The 24,474-nt window shown below is 42.7% G+C and overlaps 1 protein-coding gene across 3 annotated transcripts; it reads right to left on the bottom strand.

The window, feature by feature from the left end:
* Window positions 1-4,345: 4,345 nt before the first annotated feature.
* LOC120032942 (voltage-dependent anion-selective channel protein 2-like) lies at window positions 4,346-20,634 on the bottom strand. 3 transcript variants are annotated; one of them, XM_038979250.1, is made up of 11 exons: window positions 20,536-20,611; window positions 15,275-15,390; window positions 13,690-13,761; window positions 13,081-13,130; window positions 8,192-8,194; window positions 7,454-7,606; window positions 6,988-7,040; window positions 6,543-6,770; window positions 6,224-6,374; window positions 6,046-6,103; window positions 4,346-5,873 (listed from the first exon to the last, which is right to left on the bottom strand). In XM_038979250.1, exons 2-11 carry the CDS (start codon window positions 15,384-15,386, stop codon window positions 5,782-5,784), a joined length of 972 nt encoding a protein of 323 aa, XP_038835178.1. In that variant the 5' UTR covers window positions 15,387-15,390; window positions 20,536-20,611; the 3' UTR covers window positions 4,346-5,781. The 3 variants fall into 3 exon arrangements, with proteins under 3 accessions (XP_038835178.1, XP_038835293.1, XP_038835250.1); XM_038979365.1 differs by lacking the exon at window positions 15,275-15,390 and having other exon boundaries at window positions 20,536-20,634; XM_038979322.1 differs by lacking the exon at window positions 8,192-8,194.
* Between the last annotated feature and the right edge of the window lie 3,840 nt (window positions 20,635-24,474).

Genomic DNA, 24,474 nt, shown 5'->3' with positions numbered 1-24,474 from the left:
CCCGCCTCTACCATCCGTTCTATTGACCAACATGCAATCACTGGAGAATAAACTGGATGAGTTCCGTTCGAGACTATCCTTCCAACGGGACATTAAAAATAATATCTTGTAATATCTTGTGTTTCACCAAGTCGTGGCTGATTGACGACACGGATAATATACAATTGGCTGTTTTTTCTATGCATCGGCAGGACAGAACACCTACATCCGGTAAGACGAGGGGTGGTGGTGTGTGTCTATATGTCAATAACAACTGGTGCGCGATGTCTAATATTAAGGAAGTAAGTATTGAGGTATTGCTCGCCTGAGGTAGAGTACCTCATGATAAGCTGTAGAACACACTATCTACCAAGAGAGTTTTCATGTATATTTTTCGTAGCCGTCCATTTACCACCACAAACCGATGCTGGCACTAAGACCGCACTCAAAGATCTGTATAAGGCCATAAGCAAACAAGAAAATGCTCATCCGGAAGCGGCGCACCTAGTGGCCGGGGACTTTAATGCAGGCAAACTTAAATCCATTTTACGTAATTTCTACCAGCATATCATATGTGCAACCAGAGGGGGAAAAAATCTAGACCACCTTTACTCCACACACAGAGACGCATACAAAGCTCTCCCTCGCCCTTCATTTGGAAAATCTGACCATAATTCTATCCTCCTGATTCCTGCTTACAAGCAAAAACTAAAGCAGGAAGTACCAGTGACTCGCTCAATACGGAAGTGGACAGATGACGCGGATGCTACACTATAGGACTGTTTTGCAAGCAGAGACTGGAATATGTTCCCGGGATTCATACAATGGCATTGAGGAGTATACCACCTCAGTCACCGGCTTCATCAATAAGTGGATCGACGTCGTCGTCCCCACAGTGACCATATCCCAACCAGACGCCATGGATTACAGTCAACATCCGCACCGAGCTAAAGGTTAGAGCTGCCGCTTTAAAGGATTAAGAAGCTAATCTGGATACTTATAAGAAATCCCGCTATGCCCTCCGACAAACCATCAAAGAGGCAAAGCGTCAATACAGGACTAAGATTGAATCCTACTAAACCGGCTGTTGACGCCCGTCGAATGTGGCAGGGCTTGCAAACTATTATGGACTACAAAGGGAAACCCAGCCGTGAGCTGCCCAGTGACGCGAGAGGAGATGATGCTCCTCCAGACAGACATTGTGGAGCTCAAGAGACAACTGTGGATGAGTGGAGAGGCCCTGGACACACTGTAAGAGACAGACAGTGTCACACCCTGGCCTCTGTTATATTGATTTTTTTTTATTAGTTTAGTTAGGTCAGGGTATGACATGGGGGATGTTTGTGTGTTTTGTCTAGTTTAGGGTGTGTGTATTGTTTAGGGGGTTGTGTATAGTGTATGGGGTTGTGTTCAGTATAGAGGTTTAGGAAAGTCTATGGTTGCCTGGTTTGGTTCTCAATCAGAGACAGCTGTTTATTGTTGTCTCTGATTGGGAGCCATATTTAAGGCAGCCATAGGCTTTAGGTGATTGTGGGTAATTGTCTATGTCTAAACGTTAGTAGCTTGTGTGTGCACTTTCGTTTTGTAGCTTCACGGTCGTTTGTTGTTTTGTATAGTTTGTAAAAGTGTTTCGTTTCATGTTCATCTTCGTTATAAATAAAAGGGAAGATGTATTCATATCACGCTGCGACTTGGTCCACTCTTTCACCAGAAGATGATCGAGACAGACAGAAACATCTCAACAGTCCAGTTAACTCAGAGCAAGATCTATAAATACATCTAACCAGTTTCATCGTGTCAGCTGATACTTGGCCTTTAGTGAGCTAATACTGTAAATGTTCATTCTCTGTTCTCACCTCTTTCGGGCCACAGTGAGGGGAAGGCCAAGGAGTTGTTCCGCAAACTCAGAGAGAAACCCCGGAGGTTGGTTTACCACTTCTCCCTTCATGATCATTTACCGTCACATAGATTATAGACACCTGATGTCTATTTGTGATTCTGAGAACATGTCATTATAGAATGGAAAACAACCTCTCTCTCTCTCTTCCTCTCGCTCTCCCGCTCTCTCCACTCTCCCTCTCTCTCCCCTCTCCCTTTCCTCTCCCTTCCTCCATCTCTATCTCTTTCTGTCTCCAGATCTCTCTCTCTCTTCCCTCCCTCCCTCCAGACCAGAGGTATGGGGGGAGGGGGGTAAGTCAGGAGGTAGTGCGTCTGGTGGTCCAGGCATTCCAGTTCTACGAGAGAAAACTCAAAGATTTCGACACACCTCGGGTACTCATGCACACACACACTAGTCTACACACACCTCAGATGCCGTTACATATACACACATTTGCGTTTTCACTCTCTCCCTGCAGTAAGATCAAATCAAATTTTATTTGTCACATTCGCCGAATACAACCTTACAGTGAAATGCTTACTTACAAGCCCTTAACCAACAATGCAGTTTTAAGAAAAATAAGTGTTAAGTGAAAAATTGATAAATAAAAAATAGAAGTAACATGTAATTAAAAAGCTGCAGTAAAATAACTTTAACGAGGCTATATATATGGGGTACCGGTACAGAGTCAATGTGCGAGGGCACTGGTTAGTCGAGGTAATTGAGGTAATATGCAGTGGTGTAAAGTACTTAAGTAAAAATACTTTAAGGTACTACTTAAGTCGTTTTTTGGCGTATATGTACTTTACTAACTATTTATATTTTTTGACAACTTTTACTTTTACTCCACTACATTCCTAAAGAAAATAATGTACTTTTTACTCCTTACATTTTCCCTGACAACCAAAAGTACTTGTCACATTTTGAATGCTTAGCAGGACAGGAAAATAGTCTAATTTACGGACTTATCAAGAGAACATCCCTGGTCATCCCTACTGCCTCTGATCTGGCAGACTCACTAAACACAAATGCTTCGTTTGTAAATTATGTCTGAGTGTTGAACTGTGCCCCTAGCTATCCGTAAAAAAAACAAAAAATATATGTTTTGCTTAATATAAGAAATGTTTAATGATTTATACTTTTACTTTTGATACTTAAGTACATTTCAAACCAAATACTTTTAGACTTTTACTCAAGTAGTATTTTACTGGGGGACTTTCACTTTTACTTGAGTCATTTTCTTTTAAGGTATCTTCACGTGTGTGTGTGTATATATATATATATATATATATATCCTTCGTTGTTATTCAGAGTAAAGTGTGCAGCGCCGTGAGTGGGAGTCCTGTGGATGGGGTCCACTCTTCCTCCTCTGATCCCCCTCTACTGACCCAGCCTACAGCAGCCGTGAGTACACAGACACATGCACACACACCTATCACCTTCAGGTGGACAGATAGTGTGTTAATGTGGTGTGTCTCAAGCTGATGTCAAACAGAAGCGCTGTCCCGTTCGACTCCCTGCTGTGGTCCTCTGCTGCTGCTGTGTGGTGGGGAAGACTTACTGGAACAGAGTGCCTTGCGCCATTTGACATTGATTCTTGGAGTTGCCCCTAAAATAATGTATTGAACCAAAATTGATATTTTCCAGGCTTATGGGGGTGTCAACGGCCAACACCCCCTGTAATCTACACCATGGTGCATTGGAGTAATCCAGTAGATTTGAATGGGGAAAATGTATTTACTGAACCAGGTGACATAGCTGTATTTAAACCAGTGGCCTGGTCAGATCCAAACTGTCCTCTTGACTAAGGTCCTGGTGGTACTGGTCCTTAAAGGGGTCAAGTCTGGTCTGGACTGAACTCTGGTGATTCCTAATCTTTCAAATATTTTATTTTATGCTTGCCACAAAATATTTTCTGACAAGTTTTAGCTGTAGCTTTCATATTCTTTCTGAATTAATACTATCCGAATTCACTTTACGTAACTAAGGCTGATGCAGGATATTCTCTGGGTTTTTGTGTATACTGTATATTTTTGATTGTTTCAACATATTTTGCAGTATAATATTTGGTTGTTTGATTTTGTTGTATTTTACTGTGGTCTTATTATTGTTAAGTGTAAGTACGTGTATCTGGTTGAATTGAACTTCAACCACCAAGGAACTATCTGCCTGACAGATATTGTAACAAACTATAAAGGTGTCCGCATACATAGGTTCGGTTAGCTCCTAGCAGAATTCAGCTAGGCGAAGTGAACGTCTCTGCTCGCATACTCCCTTAAAATTCCTTTGCTTGAAAAATTAGAAAAAAGCTGCAATATTACTGTTTGACGCCGTAGCCAGTACAATTTGTCAAAATAGTCTAAATTAATCTAAGATAACTCAAGAAATCTGTAAATAATTTTGACGGTTTTGCCAAGGTCTTACATCTAACCAAGATGTTTGGTGCAGTATTTCTCAAGTGACAAAATGTGCATGAAAACAAGAACAAAGATTTTGAAATTCTTCTTTATTCCATGAATTCCAGTTTGAGGTTTCAACTATTGACAACCTTCCCTGTCCCAAGCACAGCAGACACAAAATGGCATGATAGTGGTAGAGTTCAGAAAATAAAATACAAAAAAATGTAAATTACAAAGAGGTAAGGAAGATATCCACCATGCCTGTATGCCTTCTCAAAACTCTGAACCAAAATAAGAGAATTCAAATGGAGAAATGTATGGGGTATTAGTTTGGCAATCAGAGATACTTACACACAGAGAGTTGAAATGGTCAAAACAGAGGTAATAAGAGACGTTGAGAAAACAGTGGGACATTAGGCAGAACCAGAACCATGTATTTAGTAGGCCAATGCAGTTTCTGCATTATGATGCATTTACATGACACTTAAACATTCTATGGCAGCCACGTTAGCTTCCTTAACATCACATGGGGAATATTTAAACAATGGTATGTAACAGAATGTTGGCCTAACTTTCTAAATGTATGGCTCTGGGCAGAACATTCAGCCATTGTTACATTGCTTTATGTTCTGGAATGGGAATACAAGTCAGTCAACAAATCTTACTGTCAAGGTGGAATCTTCAAGTTCTCTGTACTACAGATATTTTCCCTGATTTGGAAACAGAATATCAACCGGTCTCATTTTCAAGTTCTTAGCCACCCATTTTATTGCAGTATGCTCGTGTCAATGTGTCCCTGTTTATGCATCACTGAAAGTGGACATCCATCCACAAACAGGTCTGTAAAAGGTCTGGGACAACAGAACATCAAGTTATTCATTGAAAACAACTCCCCTCTGGCTTTGATCGAATCAATAGAATGTACCACAAATACACAAACAAAAGTACACTGTCAATCGAACATTTTTTTGTCACAAGTCAAAAGTAGATTAAACACATGATCTCAGGCAAAGTGAAATTATACCACACAATCAAACCCTACTAAAAAGGTGCACACACAGAAAAGAGGATATGTCTGCTTATGGGGAGGAAGTGGAACAAAAGGTTGACTCCAGACTTGTCTGTTTCAAACACCCTGTTCTGTATACAGTACACCACTTTTGATCAGAGCCCTATGTGAATTAGTAAACTCCTGGTGAATAGAGTGTTATTTGAGACTTGCTCACTGGCTGCTGCTCCAGTGCCATGGCATGACAGATGTCCCTTACGTAGTGGTATTGCTAAGGAGATAATACAGAGAGAACTAAAACAACTAAAAACTAACCAAAAAACTTGGTTCCTCGACAGTCTGTCCATTTTAATATAGTACTGGAGGTCTCAGAGGGTGCTAAGGGCTGTAGGGTTAAGGCCAAAAAGCACACTCTCTGTGTGTGTGTGTGTGTGTGTGTGTGTGTGTGTGTTTTGTCAGATTCGGGATCTTTCCCTTCCTTCACCCATCCCCCTCTTCTCCTCTCCCCTCCATCCTTACGCCTCCAGCTCAAAGCCCATGCCAACCTTGTGGCCGCCTGCGTTGAAGTTCTTCCCATCGATCAGAGCTGAGAGAGTCAACTTCACTCCTACAGAGAGAGACACCAGTCTTAACACACAAAGTACAGCTCCTTTCATATATAGAGCATAGACATCACCTCTTCCTTTCTTCTAACCACCTCCTGTGGTACTAATAGGCAAGGTGTGTAGATATAGACAGATGCAGCTAGTTATCTGGTGTAAAGGTCAGTTTTGAGTTACCTGGCCGGAGGGCCTGTGTGTAGCCGACTCCAATCAGACTGGCGTTGTTGACTTTGGCCTGCAGGGGGAGACAGACACACAAAGAGGTGAGACAAGCATGTATTTGCATGGTTGTGTGGTTCTTGTTCTGGCACTATGGACTGGTATGTGGTTCTGTATGTGTGGTTGTGGTACCCACAGACAGGGAAGCGTCCTTGTCCAGCTGGTATTTGGCTCCGATGCCGAAGCGGGTGTTGTTGCTGCCGGCCGTCCAGGCCAGGTTGATGGCTGTTTCCAAGTGGCAGTTCACCTTCTGGTAGATGGAGCCACCGAACTCTGTACCGTCGTTACTGAGAGGACAAAACACCATGGGCTTCATCAGTAGGGTGCTACATAGCTCCTAAATCAACTTCTGGTGGATCATGACAACAAAAATTGCACATGGAGAAAACAACTCTGTGCAAACACAAAATAACCTCTGCTGGACAGTAGTCAGGGTTAGGTGTAGTGGTACTCACACATTGGTGTGGAGCTGGAAGTCCCCAGCCTTGTATCCCAGGGCAAAGTTGTTCTGGGACAGTTTGGACTTGGCTGTGTCGAAGGCCATCTGGTACCCAGCCAGCCAGCCCTCATAGCCCAGCACGGCAGCCGCGTGGACCGTGGGGCCGGCCATGTCAAAGTCCAGGTCACAGCCCAGGTTGATGAAGTCCCGCTTGTAACCAGTCTTCAGCTTGGCACTCTTCTTACTGCAGACAGAAGGGAAGGGGACAGGAGGAACGTAGAGAGGGTGTCAGGGTTGCTGTGACATTATGTTCCCCAATTTGACAACGGATGAACGAAACTGCCCAAGTGACCGTTTTACTCCCTTTACTGGTGCTGTTTATTTCAAAATCCTTAATGTTAGTGTGCACCACTAAGGCATATGGAGGGAGGTAATGATTGACCAGTGAGTGATTAGCTTACCCAGTGTTGGGCACGAACGATGTGTCCAGAGCCAGCTTCAAGCCCTTAGCCAACTACAGAAACACAGGACAGAGAAGGAGATACAGCACATACACAGGAGGTTGGTGACAACTTAATTGGGGAGGACGGGCTCGTGGTTACTCGCTGGAGAGTAATAGATGGAAGGGTATCAAATACATCAAACACACGGTTTTTAGGTGTTCATGTCGTTCCATTTGCGCCGTTCCGGCTATTATTATGAGCCGTCCTCCCGTCAGCAGCCTCCCGTGATTATATATTGGTGAACAGCAGACACAGAACAATGAGAACAATAGGGGTAATATTACTGACTAAACTTTGGGTTTAATGTTCAGAGTCTATTGGATGCATTTACATACTGGTGATCAATGAGTTAACATCAAGTGATGTCAGAAGCTGGTTTGGTGCGGTGTAACCTGATTTTAGGCTAAACTGGTTTCAAACTCACCTGGTCCTCCATGGAGACCTCGGTGGTCAGGGTGTTGTCTGTGTTCCATTTCTGGTTGAAGCTCAGGCCCAGCTCCTTCACCTTATATTTGGTCTCCAGGTTACCTGCTGCCTTCCCTGTGTCTGTGTTACTGGAGCCTGAGGTCGCAAACTCCTGAGAGATGGAAGGAGAGTGGCAGGTGAGGAAGAGGGAAATGAGGGATGGTTAACAGCAGAAAAGTAAGAGAGCACAGCAGAAGAAACTGGAGCATAGGAGAGAAAATGTAGAAGAGAAGGGGAACTGTTGTTACAGGAGAGGAGGCTGTTAAAGAGAGCTTAGCACACTCCTCACTGATGAGAGAAAGAGACGGGGGATACAGAGATAAAGATAAATAGACAGGGAAAGAGATAAGTACCCCTACCACATCTCTGCCAAGCAATTCCTCTCAGGTTTGCATGACTGGCTGTAGTCAGCAGCTACCGTTTTGAGTAGTGGTAGATGCTCAAGCCTGTCATCTGGTCACTGGCAGACCAGTAACCTGTAGACCAGTAACCAGGCCAGTTAGACCAGTCTAAATGTCTGACCGGGGATAGGAGTCAATGTCATTATGGCCTTAGCAGTGCAAGGGGAATGGTATCAATCAATCAGCTGGGACACTGCTGCAAGAACAGCTGCAAGGAGGAAAAGCCTTCTCCACACACACACACACACACACACACACACACACACACACACACACACACACACACACAACCTTACCATCTGACAATGAAGTCCAGAGAGGAAGCAGAAAAAAGGCAGAGAAAGAGAGAGGCAGATATCGTTAGGTCAGAACCATACAGATATTCACATTCAATCACTTTCCCACTCTTTCAGAAAAGAAGATTCCAATGCACATAATGTATGTACCAGAGATACCAAAGCTGAACTGAACACACTCACAACCAACTGTTTGAACTGTGAATAATAGATATACAACAACTAATTTACAGAACACGCTTGACTTTTGGGGGAAATGATCGTACAAGTAAAGTGTATTTCATGAAATCTGCTTTGTGATTCAATTCAATCGCAGGGAGAGGAAGATGAGTTATCCAAACGGCTGATATAGATATGGGCAATTCCGTGGAAAGTTCAACATGAGCATGCCCTAATGAAACCACGTTTATAATTATGCTTAAGGTCTTGTTGGAGTTTAGGTTTTATTTCAAAAGTTTAAGAAGGAAATTGCATGAATTTTGACCATTTACAACAAGTCTCAAAAAAGGCTTTTCAGTCAATCATATTTCATGGCTTTTAGAAAGGGCTCACATAGCTTGTTTTTCCACTCACAGCTGTCCCCCAGATGAGACTCAGATGAGATGTTAATGAAACAATACAGACCAAATTGAAGTGTCTTGAGTTGTGTTTGTGTCTTCTACAGTCTTGTAATGATAGGGGTGTGAATGGCACAGATAATGTAACGTCCATAATGTTTTAAGGACGTTTTTGTAAAAACATGCACCTTACATCGGATCGTCTTCAAACTTTCTCTGTAAAGATAACTTTCAAGGTTGTATATGGTCTATAATTGGTTTCTCTCTTTTCATTGTCAATGTCCTTTTTCATTGTTATGATATCCATAACTTCCATTACGGTGGTGGATGGGATGGATATTGATGTATCCTATTTTAGCTTCAGAGGATTGTGCCTTCACATTTTGTGTGGTTGTTCTGGGATGTATTCTTCAGACTCTTACTGAAGCAATTGTTGATATCTTGAAAATGACGTTTTCTAGCTAAGATTCTCTTGGAAAATATATGCTGAAATGCATTTCTCATACATGGCAGTACTGTTGTTTTTTTGTTTTTTTTTAAGATAGAACGATAATAAAGTGTTTTTCAACAATCTGTGAATAATCCTGGAGTATTATTTTCTTCTTCAAATGAAAGCCCCCAAAATATACAGACTTTATCCAGTGTCCAGAAAGGTGGATTGGCAGTATAGGCACATGTATATTGTCTAATTTGCATATTTCAGAAAAGTTGTAATATAAAATAAATATATTATATTTATGTCTACATTTAACTGGTAAAGGTTCATTTTGATATACACTGCTCAAAAAAATAAAGGGAACACTAAAATAACACATCCTAGATCTGAATGAATGAAATATTCTTATTAAATACTTTTTTCTTTCCATAGTTGAATGTGCTGACAACAAAATCACACAAAAATGATCAATGGAAATCAAATTTATCAACCCATGGTCTGGATTTGGAGTCACACTCAAAATTAAAGTGGAAAACCACACTACAGGCTGATCCAACTTTGATGTAATGTCCTTAAAACAAGTCAAAATGAGGCTCAGTAGTGTGTGTGGCCTCCACGTGCCTGTATGACCTCCCTACAACGCCTGGGCATGCTCCTGATGAGGTGGCGGATGGTCTCCTGAGGGATCACCTTCCAGACCTGGACTAAAGCATCCGCCAACTCCTGGACAGTCTGTGGTGCAACGTGGCGTTGGTGGATGGAGCGAGACATGATGTCCCAGATGTGCTCAATTGGATTCAGGTCTGGGGAACGGGCGGGCCAGTCCATAGCATCAATGCCTTCCTCTTGCAGGAACTGCTGACACACTCCAGCCACATGAGGTCTTGCATTGTCTTGCATTAGGAGGAACCCAGGGCCAACCGCACCAGCATATGGTCTCACAAGGGGTCTGAGGATCTCATCTCGGTACCTAATGGCAGTCAGGCTACCTCTGGCGAGCACATGGAGGGCTGTGCGGCCCCCCAAAGAAATGCCACCCCACACCATGACTGACCCACCGCCAAACCGGTCATGCTGGAGGATGTTGCAGGCAGCAGAACGTTCTCCACGGCGTCTCCAGACTCTGTCACGTCTGTCACATGTGCTCAGTGTGAACCTGCTTTCATCTGTGAAGAGCACAGGGCGCCAGTGGCGAATTTGCCAACCTTGGTGTTCTCTGGCAAATGCCAAACGTCCTGCACGGTGTTGGGCTGTAAGCACAACCCCCACCTGTGGACGTCGGGCCCTCATACCACCCTCATGGAGTCTGTTTCTGACTGTTTGAGCAGACACATGCACATTTGTGGCCTGCTGGAGGTCATTTTGCAGGGCTCTGGCAGTGCTCCTCCTGCTCCTCCTTGCACAAAGGCGGAGGTAGCGGTCCTGCTGCTGGGTTGTTGCCCTCCTACGGCCTCCTCCACGTCTCCTGATGTACTGGCCTGTCTCCTGGTAGCGCCTCCATGCTCTGGACACTACGCTGACAGACACAGCAAACCTTCTTGCCACAGCTCGCATTGATGTGCCATCCTGGATGAGCTGCACTACCTGAGCCACTTGTGTGGGTTGTAGACTCCGTCTCATGCTACCACTAGAGTGAAAGCACCGCCAACATTCAAAAGTGACCAAAACATCAGCCAAGAAGCATAGGAACTGAGAAGTGGTCTGTGGTCACCACCTGCAGAACCACTCCTTTATTAGGGGTGTCTTGCTAATTGCCTATAATTTCCACCTGTTGTCTATTCCATTTGCACAACAGCATGTGAAATGTATTGTCAATCAGTGTTGCTTCCTAAGTGGACAGTTTGATTTCACAGAAGTGTGATTGACTTGGAGTTACATTGTGTTGTTTAAGTGTTCCCTTTATTTTTTTGAGCAGTGTATATAAAGTAGAGGGGGAAAAAACAATCAGGACTGGCCTATTCAGGCTACCTGTAATTATGCAATCCTTCTGCTGACCCTTGAAAAACCATCCAAATGACATCAAATGTGTAATGATAGATTTTGATAATGAAATCTTTAAGATTTTAATGTTTATTTCAAGACTCTAACATGCATAATGGAGGGTGTAACATCCATAAAAGTAGTTTTCCCTCTCTAAAGTAAGAATGGAAATGACAATATTTTCAAAATGATCATTTTTGTGTTCAGCCATGCCTATCCCTCAAAATCGCTATCCATGTTTTGACCTAATACTTGCAAACTCACAGACGTTTGCTAATATGTTCACTCTCCCCAAAAAGCTTGTCCATGTAACATCCAGAACTCTTCTTATTTTCTTTGTTTCTCCAACATGCCAATATTTAGAAGTCTGCTGCGGGGCTATACACTCCCCCCAAGGGGTACTATAAACATACACATCAACATTTACATTTTGTTTGTCCATTCTGTGAGACATTAAAGTTGTGATTTTGCCCGCAAATGTAATGTCCATAACTCTGGAATCGACCATATCCAAAATGTGTACAGGCCGAAACAAGATGAAGACAATGACAAAAAACAACATAATCCTATACACAGTATTGTTGCCCCTGACACCTTTTAAGAGAATATAACGCATAGTATTTAGGGAGCAGCAATGCTATGGGCGGTATCCATTTTGTTCTAACGTAGAGGTAGATTGTAGTCAGACAGTGATCTGCCAAGCTGACTGGTTTAGACAGCTTGTCAGACTCTCTGGCACACACACACACACACACACACACACTGCCAGCAGACAGTGAGTCAGCCATTTCAACTTTCCTGTTCAGCCCTGAGGTTAGGGTCTAGACATGCAGCTTATACTGTAAGGCTAGACTACACAAACACACAGACTATTGCATGGGTCACTCTGTTCGAGAGTGGCCTAAATGTAAATGTTACACATCTGTGATAAATTAATTGAAAAATGTGTTTTTTTTAATCCCCAGCACCACAATGTAATGTGAATGTGTGTGTTAGTATTTCTCAAATATTACACATCTGATCAATGAGTGTTGCATGGCAATCCCAGGTAAATATATTTTAGCTTAGAGAGGAGTCTACCCCCAGGTAGCACATTTGGTTCATAGGGAAGTTGTGGGTTTTTGGTTTCCCATTGGTCCTGGGAACGAAGCAATACGTTTCCTGACCGGTAAAACGTTTTTTAAACATTCTGAGAATAGAAGTGAAAATGTTCAGGGAACATTCATTTTTAGGTTGAAGGGATGTTCTGAGAATGTTTTACTATGGTTCGCTGAAAGTTTTCCTGTGAGGTTTTATAGGTTATTTTAAGGTAATTAAATAACATTCTGAGAACCTATCATCTTCTGTTCTCTATCCATGGAATTAGTCCACTGCACCACCATGATGGAGCTAGCATGCCATGTTTTTTTTACTCATATAAAGCTGTTCATTTTAGTCTATTCAAACAGACCCCATTTCAAAGGAAACAAGCACTCATTAAGATCAGGTGTGGCCAATTAGTGGATGCAGCCAACACACCTGAACACAGAAGATAGAACGTTTTGTTGACACTGAGAACAGAGTGTATGTTTTTAAATAACATTCTTAGAACATTCTTTGAACGTTACTTATGTTTTCTTGTGGTTTTTATGTAAAGTTTTCTTAATGTTCTGAGAACATGACTTTAAAATAGAACCATGAGGAAACCTGCAGAAATGCTGAAGTACTGAAATTCCCACTTAAGTTTCTCAGAACGTCATGTGCTAGCTGGGTATCCTGCACCATTCCCAGAAAGTTGTGGGAAGGTTGTATGCAAAATAAACATTAGGACAACCACGCTCTCACCAAACTCCAAGAAACATTTGGTATAATGTATAAAACAGAGGAGGAATTCAATAAATGTGAAAGAGAGAGCTAGAGAGAGAGGTTGTACTTACAACTCCACTCTGGGCCTTGGTCTTTAGGTCCAGTTTCACGATTCCAAAGCCTGGAGGGGAAAAGAGAAAGGAAGAGAGGGGGAAAAGAAAAATCATGTCTCTATTCATAAAAAAATAGAGGAGCAGACCCCATTTTGATTTGGGATACTTCTCTGTAGCCCTTCGTTATTGGATACATCATTCACATGACGGTTTTCATTGAGGGTCTTCATTGAGGGTCATCCAAGCTTTACGGTTGTGAAACAAGAACATTTGCAGAAAAGTAGATCTAATGGTATGAAACAAAGATGACAAGAGGCACTGTTTGACTCAATATAAATGAGCATGAAACAAGTCTAAAAACACACACACACTGAGTCCCCTACCCCCATCCGCTGACCCATGGGGCCATAAATAAGGTTAGAGGTCACAGAGTCCTTGATGACCAGCTGAGGTTTATGTTCTCAGAGGGAGAGAGCAAGAGAGAGAGAAAGAAAGAAAGAGAGGAGAGAAAGAGAGGAGAGAGACCTAGGTTGGAGTGACCCTAAGAGCTTACAGACACATGAAATATGTAATTGTGTCCTCCCTTTCTCCTTGCGTATGGTGGTGGTGGGTGGGGGGCTGACTTACCATAGCCCTTGCTGAAGATGTCTTTGGCGGCTTTTCCCAGGTCTGAGTATGCAGGAGGAACAGCCATGGTGACTGTGGAGAGAGAGAGACAGGTTTAGGTGTATCTCTGATACTACAACATCACTTCTCTGAGTCACAGGAGGAAAAATGCTGTACAAATGGAGCACGGCCTCCAGCACACAAGCAAAACATCACATTACTTCTATGCAAAATAGGTCCAACACAGTACCTACCTATGACTTCACACAGAACACTGCTGTGTTATAGTGAAGTGGCTTTGAACTGAAGCAAACATACACAGCATCTAGGCCTACACACAGTGTCAACACAGCGTCCATCTATGCGTTCACAGTCACACACACACACACCTCACGCTGCTCTAGAAAGGTTTTCAACAGAAGCAAACACACACCAACATACACACCACACAGCGTCTACTAACTAGAGGATCTACAGGCCCACTAATACCTTACCCTTGGTAAGTCCCTCGTACATTCCTTGACTGTGTCCTAAATAATATCCACACTAGCATACTAGGCTATTCAGTATGAATGGTCAATACATTGCTTCATACTAAAGTAGTATCCAAAGTTTTGTTGAAGCCTTTATTAAGGTGTGTTTTGTAAAGCCAACGTACTGTGAAGTACTGACGGCCTTGCCAGCTACACTGGCCCTGCCTGGTCTGGTCTACTGGGCCTGTGATATATTGCCTGTCGCTTTCCCCTACATCCCCACTTTAGCCCAGCCAATTAGTTTAACTCCATTTATTCCTGGCATCAGTCCATTAGTGAACCGCTAGCTAGCATGGTTTAACTTAATGTTATTGACTTGTGTTTTGACCACTGGTATACCAGGTAATCATCTCTCTAAACAGGAAACCACATGGCACCATATTAGGGACAGCCTGAATGGGGCCATGGTATGATTAAAGTTTGTTGATTTTGGGGTGAACTGTGCCTTTAAAATCTTGCCACCTCTTTTGCCTAAGTCAGCATTGTTAGTAGCTAGCTGCCTGGGAATGAAACGGTTAGCGTGAAGTGGAAGAAGATGTATGCCATATAGCAATCACAGTATACGCCACAGCATTCGCTCTACTATGTGCTGTTGAGCGACAGTAAGCCTAAGCCAGGGTTTGGCTGGTCAGCAACTATCACCACTGCACACAACTGCACTACGCTAGCTTTTATGATGTCACCAGGGTCCCCTGAGTCTCTGCTAGGATAAATTACCGGTGTGTGCATGCGTGCATGAAGGTGACTTTGCCATGGCAGTGTGTCTCTTTGTGCTCTTGCTGTTGTCCCAACCCTCCTACATACCTTCCTACCTTTCAGATTAGTGGCTTGTCATATTGAACATATCATGTGACCGATCAAGTCCTTTCAAATCAGAAGTCATGAAGGAATGGAGACAGGGACAAGGCGGTCTAAGACTGTTAGGACAAAGCCTACTCTCTGGAATGATAGATACAGGTAGATTGATCAATCGATTCAGATAGTCGAGGGGACCCTGATAACATCTTTGTCTCCGCACCTCCCTCTCTCACCCACCTCCGTATCTCCCCCACCTCCTTCCCTCCCTCACTCACCCTTGTGGCAACATGGCACACAGTGAGCTCCTTTGTTCTGACTGGCCTGTGCTGCTGGACTCTCCCCCTCCTTCCTCACCAGGCTCGCCTTCTCTCCGCCTTTGTCTGACATGACTCTTCAGATGTGGGGAAGGAAGGACAGAAGACTTAGGCATGCAATCTCTGTTTTCACAACAATGCTGGTGGTGTCTGTACTTGGTCTGTTTCAGCTTAACTGGACTGGATATCTTTGTGAATTTGTATTGAGTTTTAGGTGCTGCCTTTTGTTGGAAGTGGTTTTGGAAAGGATAGCCGAAGCAGTCTCTTTAAGTTCTCTTAGTTGCATGCGCTATACCGGCATGGTGATCATCACAGTCCATGTAGCACTGTGACTCTAAAGCCACGTATGCAATCAAACAATCAAACAGTCCCTTTCCTCTGAGCTCTTCACAATTGGCAGAACACATGATCAATTCCCCATGAGCGCGTCTCCAGGGCAGGGCCTGCAACTATTACTCTAATATTGAACCAAAGGGTGTGTCAACACTGATAAAGCAGTGCTCTATGGGGCCTCCCGAGTGGCGCAGCGGTCTAAGGCACTGCGTTGCAGTGCTTGAGGTGTCACTACAGTCCCGGGTTCGATCCCAGGCTGTGCACAATTGGCCCAGCGTGGTCCGGGTTAGGGGAAGGTTTGGCCGGTCGGGATGTCCTTGTCCCATTGTGCTCTAGCGACTCCTTGTGGAGGGCCGGGCGCATGCTCGCTGACTCCGGTCTCCAGTTGTATGTTGTTTTCTCCAACACATTGGTGCGGCTGGCTTCCAGACACTCTTACTGACAGTTGTGGCTGCTTCGCGTGATGTATTGTTGTCTCTACCTTCTTGCCCTTTGTGCTGTTGTCTGTGCCCAATAATGTTTGTACCATGTGTTGTGCTGCTACCATGTTGTTGTCATGTTGTGTTGCTACCATGCTGTGTTGTTATGCGTTGCTGCCATGCAATATAGTTGCCTTCGGTCTCTCTTTATGTAGTGTCTCTCTTGTCGTGATGTGTTTTTTGTCCTATATTTTTATTTAATTTAATTTTTTTAATCACAGCCCGCTTCCCCGCAGGAGGCCTTTTGCCTTTTGGTAGGCCGTCATTGTAAATAAGAATGTTCTTAATTGACTTGCCTAGTTAAATAAAGATTAAATAAATACAATTCCCAGGTTAAGCGAGCAGTGTGTCAAGAACCAGTGCGGCTTGGCAGGGTTGTGTTTCGGAGGACTCATGGCTCTCGACCTTCGTCTCTCCCGAGTCCGTAACGGGAGTTGCAGCGATGGGACAAGACTGTAACTACCAATTGGATATCACGAAAATTGGGGAGAAAAATGGGTAAAAAGCTATTAAAAATAAAAACAATAACACTGTTCTATGGCCCGTATGACTGACATGTTGGCTGACATGTTTATCACCCAAAGCAATAGGCTCTATAGATGACAAGCACACGCCCATCTATGAGAACATAGTGATCTGGTAACACACACACACATACAATACTGTGGTACCGAGAGCATCTGGTGATTTGGGGACACAGCGGTGAGGTGGATGATTTGCTTTCGTGGTGATTACCCTGGTGTCACTGGGAATTTAGCACACATGCACAAACATACGCACACACCTCGCACACATGGGAATTTAGCACACAGGCACAAACATACACACGGACGCACCTTTTGTCCTCTATGCCTGTCTCAGTGCTGTTGTCTATGCTCAAAGGCTTTATGATAGTCAGCTGACTGATGCAAGGGGGGAATTCTGCAGACTCAGCATGGTGTGGAATCTGTCTTTGTCAATCACCCCCCCCACAACCCCCACCGACACACACCCTGCCCCCTTTCTTCCCTCCTTACTCAGTTCCTTCTTCCCAGCTTCCTCACCCTCTCCTCCCCCTTCTCCCTCTCCCCCTAACCTCTGTTCTATAAATAACCCAGGTGAACTCAACACCATACCTCATATGGCCACGCCATTTTGAAATGGGTGCTTTACTCCTCTACCTCTTGCAACCCTAACCTCACACACCTCGTCACTCCCGCCCAACTCCCACCCCCATAAATCCTCTCGACCCCTACTTTCCTCTACCTTGATCCCCCCCCCACCCCCATTCCTCACTCCCCACGCACAGCCCCCTCTGACAACTTCACTAGCCTGTCCACCAAACAATGTCAAACACATTCACTGAGCTCTAGGGGTCACAACGACATTCATAAATCAGCTACGCACAGGACAGGAAAACAACTGAAAACAGATAGGCATAACACATCCAGTGGGATCCTGGGAAATGTAGTTACCAACCAGACATCGTTCACCATAGTAGTCCTTAGTCTTTATGCCATTCAAACAAAAATAAGTATCATTGTTGGGGAGATCAGTTAGCTGCAAAAATTATCATGTCAGCTCAAAGAAACTGGTTTGGTGATGGAGACTGACTAGGGACAGGCGAGGGTGACGCTTTACTTAAGGTCTGCTTATATACGGCGTAGAAACCATTATTATATGCTTGTTACTCAGTAGTAAACATTTTTTTAACCATATTACCTTGGTCTATTTTGAATCCAATGTTTAACAAACGATGTAGGCTGATAATGTTCAGCAATTAATAAAACAGATCTTCACATGCAGTGTAACCCAGACGGGCCTATGTGGCATGTTGGTAGTGGAATGTGTGAGATAAGGTCGGGGGAAGTGAAGTTACACCTTGTGAACTTATAGCCTGAATGTACAGTGGTGCATGGGTTAGCTATGGCTACCCATGCACTTGCCGTTCTGCCGCCATAGGCGAGACCAATGTCTGTGGATGTGGAAATCATGGCCGGTCCGGAATTGCACCAAAAATAAAAGACGTCCAAAAGGTGTCGGCGTTGGTCCGTGCTTACTGAGGTGTAGCCTACAGCGTTGCCTGAAATTTTATTTTTTGTTGTAAGCCTACCGTTTGTAACAAAAAAACGACACCCAGACAGGACCAAAAAAAGACGTCGGCTCGTGCTTACTGTGGTGTAGCCTACCATGTTGGCCCTCAATGGAACTTTATGAATGCCCATCCATGTGGTGTTAGGCCCACCGTTTTTTAAACAGGCCATTGCATTGGCTATATTAGTCCTGATTCCTGTGACTAATCGATTTGGCTATTTAAGCTCTGAATATCAGCTACCCAACTTTATCAGGAGTTATCACGAGTCTATTTGCAATGTGTTTACACAACGGGAAATGCAGAAATATTTTATTTTTTGCTATGATCAGCTTGTCAAAAATTGACGGACACAAACCACTGATCACTTGAAACCACTGATCTTGACCACTTGAAACCACTGATCATGACAATGGGGTGAAACTCACTGTTGTGATTGTCCATTCTACATTGTCCATTTTTCTTTGACCTGTCCTGTTTTTAGGATATGTTGTTTGTTAACATGTCAACAAATTTTCTATTTGATTGAGCGGCAATTAGGTTAGGCTATTTGATCAGAGAAACCTGCATTTGGTAAAAAAAGTGTCTGTCTAATTACACTGTCATACATTTTATGTCCAGCCTGTAGGCTACAGAAAAGGCCACATACTATTTCTACCATATCCTATATCTGATACATGATTTCTGTTCGATTTTTGTTGTAATTGAGGGAACGTTGGTGGAGCGCTGCAGAGATGCGTCTCTCCAACAGCACCCTGGAGAGGTGTGCTGGGAATTGACACGCAAAATATTTTGCGCCCCTGCCTTTGACAAAGTGGGCACTGCTTATCAAAGGGCGGCATCAGTGCTCACCTAAAAAGCCCATATGCCACTGATTGAGAGAAATTGTCATTGTTGAGCAGAATTATTCTTGTTGTTAGAGGTGCGCCTTGGCCAGTTTAGCTCAGAAAATGCTGCCCATGTCAATCTGCAGCCATAGGCGGCTGCCTAATCCTGCCTAATGAGCGGTCCGGCCGTGTGGCATCACATCTTGACCTACTCAACAGTGCATTCCTTCCACCCAACGCCAGGCACTTCAGGACAGCCATGTTCCTATAGGGGTTGATATTCAGCCTGTGTACATGGACCTATATATACGGAAAAAACGACTTAAGTAGTACTTTAAAGTATCTTTTACTTAAGTACTTTACACCACTGCCTAGATTGTGATTAATAGCATTCTTTTAACGAGTCTAAACTTGAACCTACTAGAAGTATCTATAGGCCTTCTCTCATCAGGCGTATTACTAGGCCTAGGCCTACTGCTTCAGACACTACTACCACAATAATAAGCAAGGTTTGTATCATTCTTTGTTGTCCATAGGCGGCGGCGCAATAGGATTCCAGAACTTCGGAGAGCAACAAAGGTTCAAGAAGAACAAAACACCTATTGTGCTATCACACAATGTTTTCACATTCACTTGAAATCCACAATCTTTTTCACCTTCATTCCTGTTGGTGGGCCGACCGTCTACTAGGCTCATGAATGAACATAGTAGAAGGTCAGGTGGCTCCAACAATCGAGAGTGGATTATTTATTTGCTGCATGTTACACCAGAACCAGCGTGCGTAAAGTCCACCGTGCCAACCCGAAGATAAACCTAACCCTCCTTGTTTCTGCAGCACAAACCATGCTGTTAATGGGCCTTCAACTTTACAAAACATTTTACAAAAACACGGACACTATCATATAGGGTGTAATTTATGGGATGACATATATTGCCCTTTGGAATAGACAAATGGCTAGCCTAGGTCTCCATTGTTCATAGTTCAATGCATTTCTCTGTTTACGAAAATCTATAGCGCTAGAACTATAGACAGTCTCTCGAAATAATTACAAAATCTACAATAAAATTGAAAATAACTCTTAACCATTTTAATATCCTGCTGAAATTCAGAGACTACATGTAATTGGCAAAAGTTAAATACTGTGCGTAATGCGCACTAGTTAGTAATCAAATCTGTTTATTTTAGGTTGTATAGCCCATAATTAATTATATAGCTTATAGTCAACCTGCATAGTCTAGTGTTATAGGAATCTAATTTGTCCGAATAATTCTTAAATATCCCTAAAGTGTTGAGATATCTACCGTTTTTAGACAGACAGGCCTGTATGTCCTGCAGCCCTACTATGTTGTGGCCTACCACACTGTATTCTCGCTTCCACACTTTACGCGTCTAAGCCATCTAAACAACAATCAAATAAGTCAAATATATTTTCAGTATCAAATCACTAGACAGCCTTTTCCGTGAGAGCTTTTCACAATAAAATATCCCTGAAGGTGCCATGAATTTCCTACCTTATTTGAGGGGCGATGAGAGAAGTTTCAGAACGTTCTGTGTCTCGCGCAATAGGGCACAGTGAAGGAGAAAGCACAGAGTTGCGGACTGAGCAGGCGCAATCATTCTGACACAAAAGGCGGGGTCATTGTGTAATTGTCATTGAACAAAGAGAGAGGTAGCCAATAACTGTTTTCGAAAGCTTGTTTATGTTTATGGTTTGCAGTAGCCTTCAAGCTCAGGGCTGGGGAGTAACAGATTACAAAACAAATAAATAAACTGTAACTGTAATCCATTACTTTACCAGCAAAGATATTGTAATCAGATTACAGATACTTTTGAGAAAAAAATTGATGATTACTTCTAGGATTACTTTTAAAGCTGCAATATGTAACTTTTTGGGTGACAAGACCAAATTGAGTTATAGATCGGTCATTCTCATTGAAAGCAAGTCTAAGAAACGGTAGATCTATTCTATGTGCACTATTTTTATGCTTCCCGTTCTTAAATTTCATTTTTTGTCTTTTACTTTCGGTTTTGGACACCAACTTCAACCAGCTGAAAATACAATATTTTGGGTTATTGAAAATACATTTCACAGTGGTTTAGATGGTACAATGATTCTCTACAGTATACATTGCTAGTTTTATCCCATAAACTGAAATTAGGCTATTAGAATTTTTGCAACCAGGAAACGGTGGAGTGATTTCTGCATATTGCACTGTTAAACTCAGAAAGGATTTCTTTGACACCTTTCTGTTTTCTCAATGACATTCAAATCAGCATTGAAAAAAGGTTCAAGTTTGTTCCGCCTGAGCGAGTCAAGGGCCTTAGTACGGGTCTTAGTTAAAGTTGAAGCTCATTAACTGCATTCCTATAGCATTTAAAAACCCTAAAATGCTATTTGGAGAACAGCAAAAACAAGCAAAAATTACCCTGGCCATTATTGCATTGCTGCACATTAACTCAGCACCGGGATTAAAAACTCAAATTGAATATGTACAGAGGGATGTGTTAGCAGAAAAATATTTTATTAACAAAAGGTAAACAAATAAGCTTGCTTGACATAACTTTTGTTGTTGTTGCAGTTTTACAGCTAATTTCCTTTAATTCTACACATTTTGCCATAGAGTGCAGAGACATTTCTGCTATTTTAAAACTTATTTCCTGCAATTCTACAATTCTTCCTGCAATTGCCATGATTCATGCCATGTTAATATAATATCTGAGTGTTAGTGACTAACAAAATCAATATCCTCATTGGAGGAATACATGTTTACATTTGAGCTGGAGTCAAAGTTCATCCATTCGTTCAATCAGAGGCTATTTTAAGGTGCCTATCTCACCTGTAAACCCTGGTTCCCTGTATGGTTTTGGGTGGCTGGACGAAGTGAGGGGGATCTCCCTCACCCGACGTACGTTCAATGCCCGGTTGGTATTTCGGCCATGATTAGACTAACTAGCCTAATTTACTGAAATGGGCTAATTGAGTGACTGTCGTGAGTAACATATAACAAGAGGAAAACTGCTGATGCACAACCAAGTTTCGGAATTGCACCTTGTGTATTCTATTATTCTAACTCTCAACAGTAAATTGAGACCCGACTGAGTCCCCCCCCATGCGAAATGTATTTGTTTATTTGTTTACTTGGATCCCATTATCTTTTGCAAAGGTGTCCTCATATGTAGCTACGGCCCTGAGCGAGTCTGACCACAAGTCAGAGACCACTACGATGAAACACCAAATGGTGTGTCATCATAGGCTTTTGTAGATTGGCTTTTGTAGGCTACAGTCCAAGCTATGGTTTCCAATGGTGCAACTGTTGTCGGCATCTAAAGATTATACAACTTGAATAAACGCTTTGAGGTAAGGACGCCAGCAGTGGTGTAGCCTATGGGTGATACGGATATCACTTTTATTGATATTTATATAGCACATTGGTGTGAATCACACTGCACTCTCATTTAGTTATTTGTGCCTTACGGATTGTGTGTGCCACTCCAAAAATGTCTTGTTAACAAACTATAGTTTTGGCAAGGCAGTTAGGATCTTCACATGCAGTGCATGACACAAGTAATTTTTCCAACAATTGTTTACAGAAAGATTATTTCACTTATAATTCACTGTATCGCAATTCCAGTGGGTAAGAAGTTAACATACACTATGTTGACTGTGCCTTTAAACAGCTTGGAAAATTCCAGAAAATGATGACATGGCTTTAGAAGCTTCTGATAGGAAAATTGACATAATTTGAGTCAATTGGAGGTGTACCTGTGGATGTATTTCAAGGCCTACCTTCAAATTCAGTGCCTCTTTTCTTGACATCATGGGAACATCAAAAGAAATCAGCAAAGAAAAACAATTGTAGACCTCCAAAAGCCTGGTTCATCCTTGGGAGCAATTTCAAAATGCCTGAAGGTACCACGTTCATCTGTACAAACAATAGTACTCAAGTATAAACACCATGGGACCACACAGCCATCATACCGCTCAGAAAGAAGACGCGTTCTGTCTCCTAGAGATGAACGTACTTTGGTGCGAAAAGTGCAAATCAATCCCAGAACAACAGCAAAGGACCTTGTGAAGATGCTGGAGGAAACAGGTACAAAAGTATCTATATCCACAGTAAAACGAGTCCTATATCGACATAACCTGAAATGCCCCTCAGCAAGGAAGAAGCCACTGCTTGAAAACCGCCATAAAAAAGCCAGACTACAGTTTGCAACTGCACATGGAGACAAAGATCGTACATTTTTGGAGAAATGTCCTCTGGTCTGATGAAACAAAAATAGAACTGTTTTGCCATAATGACCATTGTTATGTTTGGAGGAAAAAGGGGGAGACTTGCAAGCTGAAGAACACCATCCCAACCGTGAAGCACGGGGATGGCAGCATCATGTTGTGGGGGTGCTTTGCTGCAGGTGTCATGCCCTGACCGTAGAGAGCTTTTTATGTCTCTATTTTGGTTTGGTCAGGGTGTGATTTGGGTGGGCATTCTATGTTAATTTTCTATGTTTTGTATTTCTTTGTATTTGGCCGGGTGTGGTTCTCAATCAGAGGCAGCTGTCTATCGTTGTCTCTGATTGAGAACCATACTTAGGTAGCTTTTTCCCACATGGTTTTTGTGGGTAGTTAATTTCTGTTTAGTGTATTCACCTTACAGGACTGTTTCGGTTATTCTCTTGTTTATTTTTGTTATAGTGTTCAGTTTCAATAAATCAAGCATGAACACTTACCACGCTGCGCTTTGGTCCGATGATTCCTCTTCTTCAGACGACGAATACCGTTACAGCAGGAGGGACTTGTGCACTTCACAAAATAGATGGCATCAAGAGGGAGGAAAATTATGTGGATATATTGAAGTAACATCTCAAGACATCAATCAGGAAGTTAAAGCCTGGTCGCAAACGGGTCTTCCAAATGGACAATGACCCCAAACATACTTCCAAAGTTGTGGCAAAATGGCTTAAGGACAACAAAGTCAAGGTATTGGAGTGGCCATCACAAAGCCCTGACCTCAATCCCATAGAAAATGTGTGTGCAGAACTGAAAAAGTATGTGCGAGCAAGGAGGCCTACAAACCTGACTCAGTTACAGCAGCTCTGTCAGGAGGAATGGGGCCAAAATTCACCCAACTTATTGTGGGAAGCTTGTGGAAGGCTACCCAAAACATTTGACCAAAGTTAAACAATTTAAAGGCAATGCTACTAAATACTAATTGAGTGTATGTAAACTTCTGACCCAGTGGGAATGTGATGAAATAAATAAAAACTGAAATAAATCATTATCTCTACTATTATTCTGACATTTCACATTCTTAAAATAAAGTGGTGATCCTTACTGACCTAAAACAGGGGATTTTTACTTGGATTAAATGTCAGGAATTGTTAAACTGAGTTTAAATGTATTTGGCTAAGGTGTATGTAAACTTCCGACTTCAACTGTATGTGAGAATGCT

Source organism: Salvelinus namaycush, chromosome 1 (genome assembly GCF_016432855.1).
Source record: "Salvelinus namaycush isolate Seneca chromosome 1, SaNama_1.0, whole genome shotgun sequence".
NCBI lineage: Eukaryota > Metazoa > Chordata > Actinopteri > Salmoniformes > Salmonidae > Salvelinus > Salvelinus namaycush.
Note: the sequence above shows the minus strand (reverse complement) of the source record. Positions and strands in the feature narration are given on the sequence as shown.

Excerpts from the sequence above, each read along its gene's own strand:
- LOC120032942 (XM_038979250.1), bottom strand. The coding sequence starts at position 15,386 with ATGTCAGACAAAGGCGGAGAGAAGGCGAGCCTGGTGAGGAAGGAGGGG. Across the intron at positions 13,131-13,689 it reads CATCTTCAGCAAGGGCTATG|GCTTTGGAATCGTGAAACTG; the intron begins GTAAGTCAGCCC and ends TTTCCCCTCCAG. Across the intron at positions 6,104-6,223 it reads ACAAGGACGCTTCCCTGTCT|GCCAAAGTCAACAACGCCAG; the intron begins GTGGGTACCACA and ends CTCCCCCTGCAG.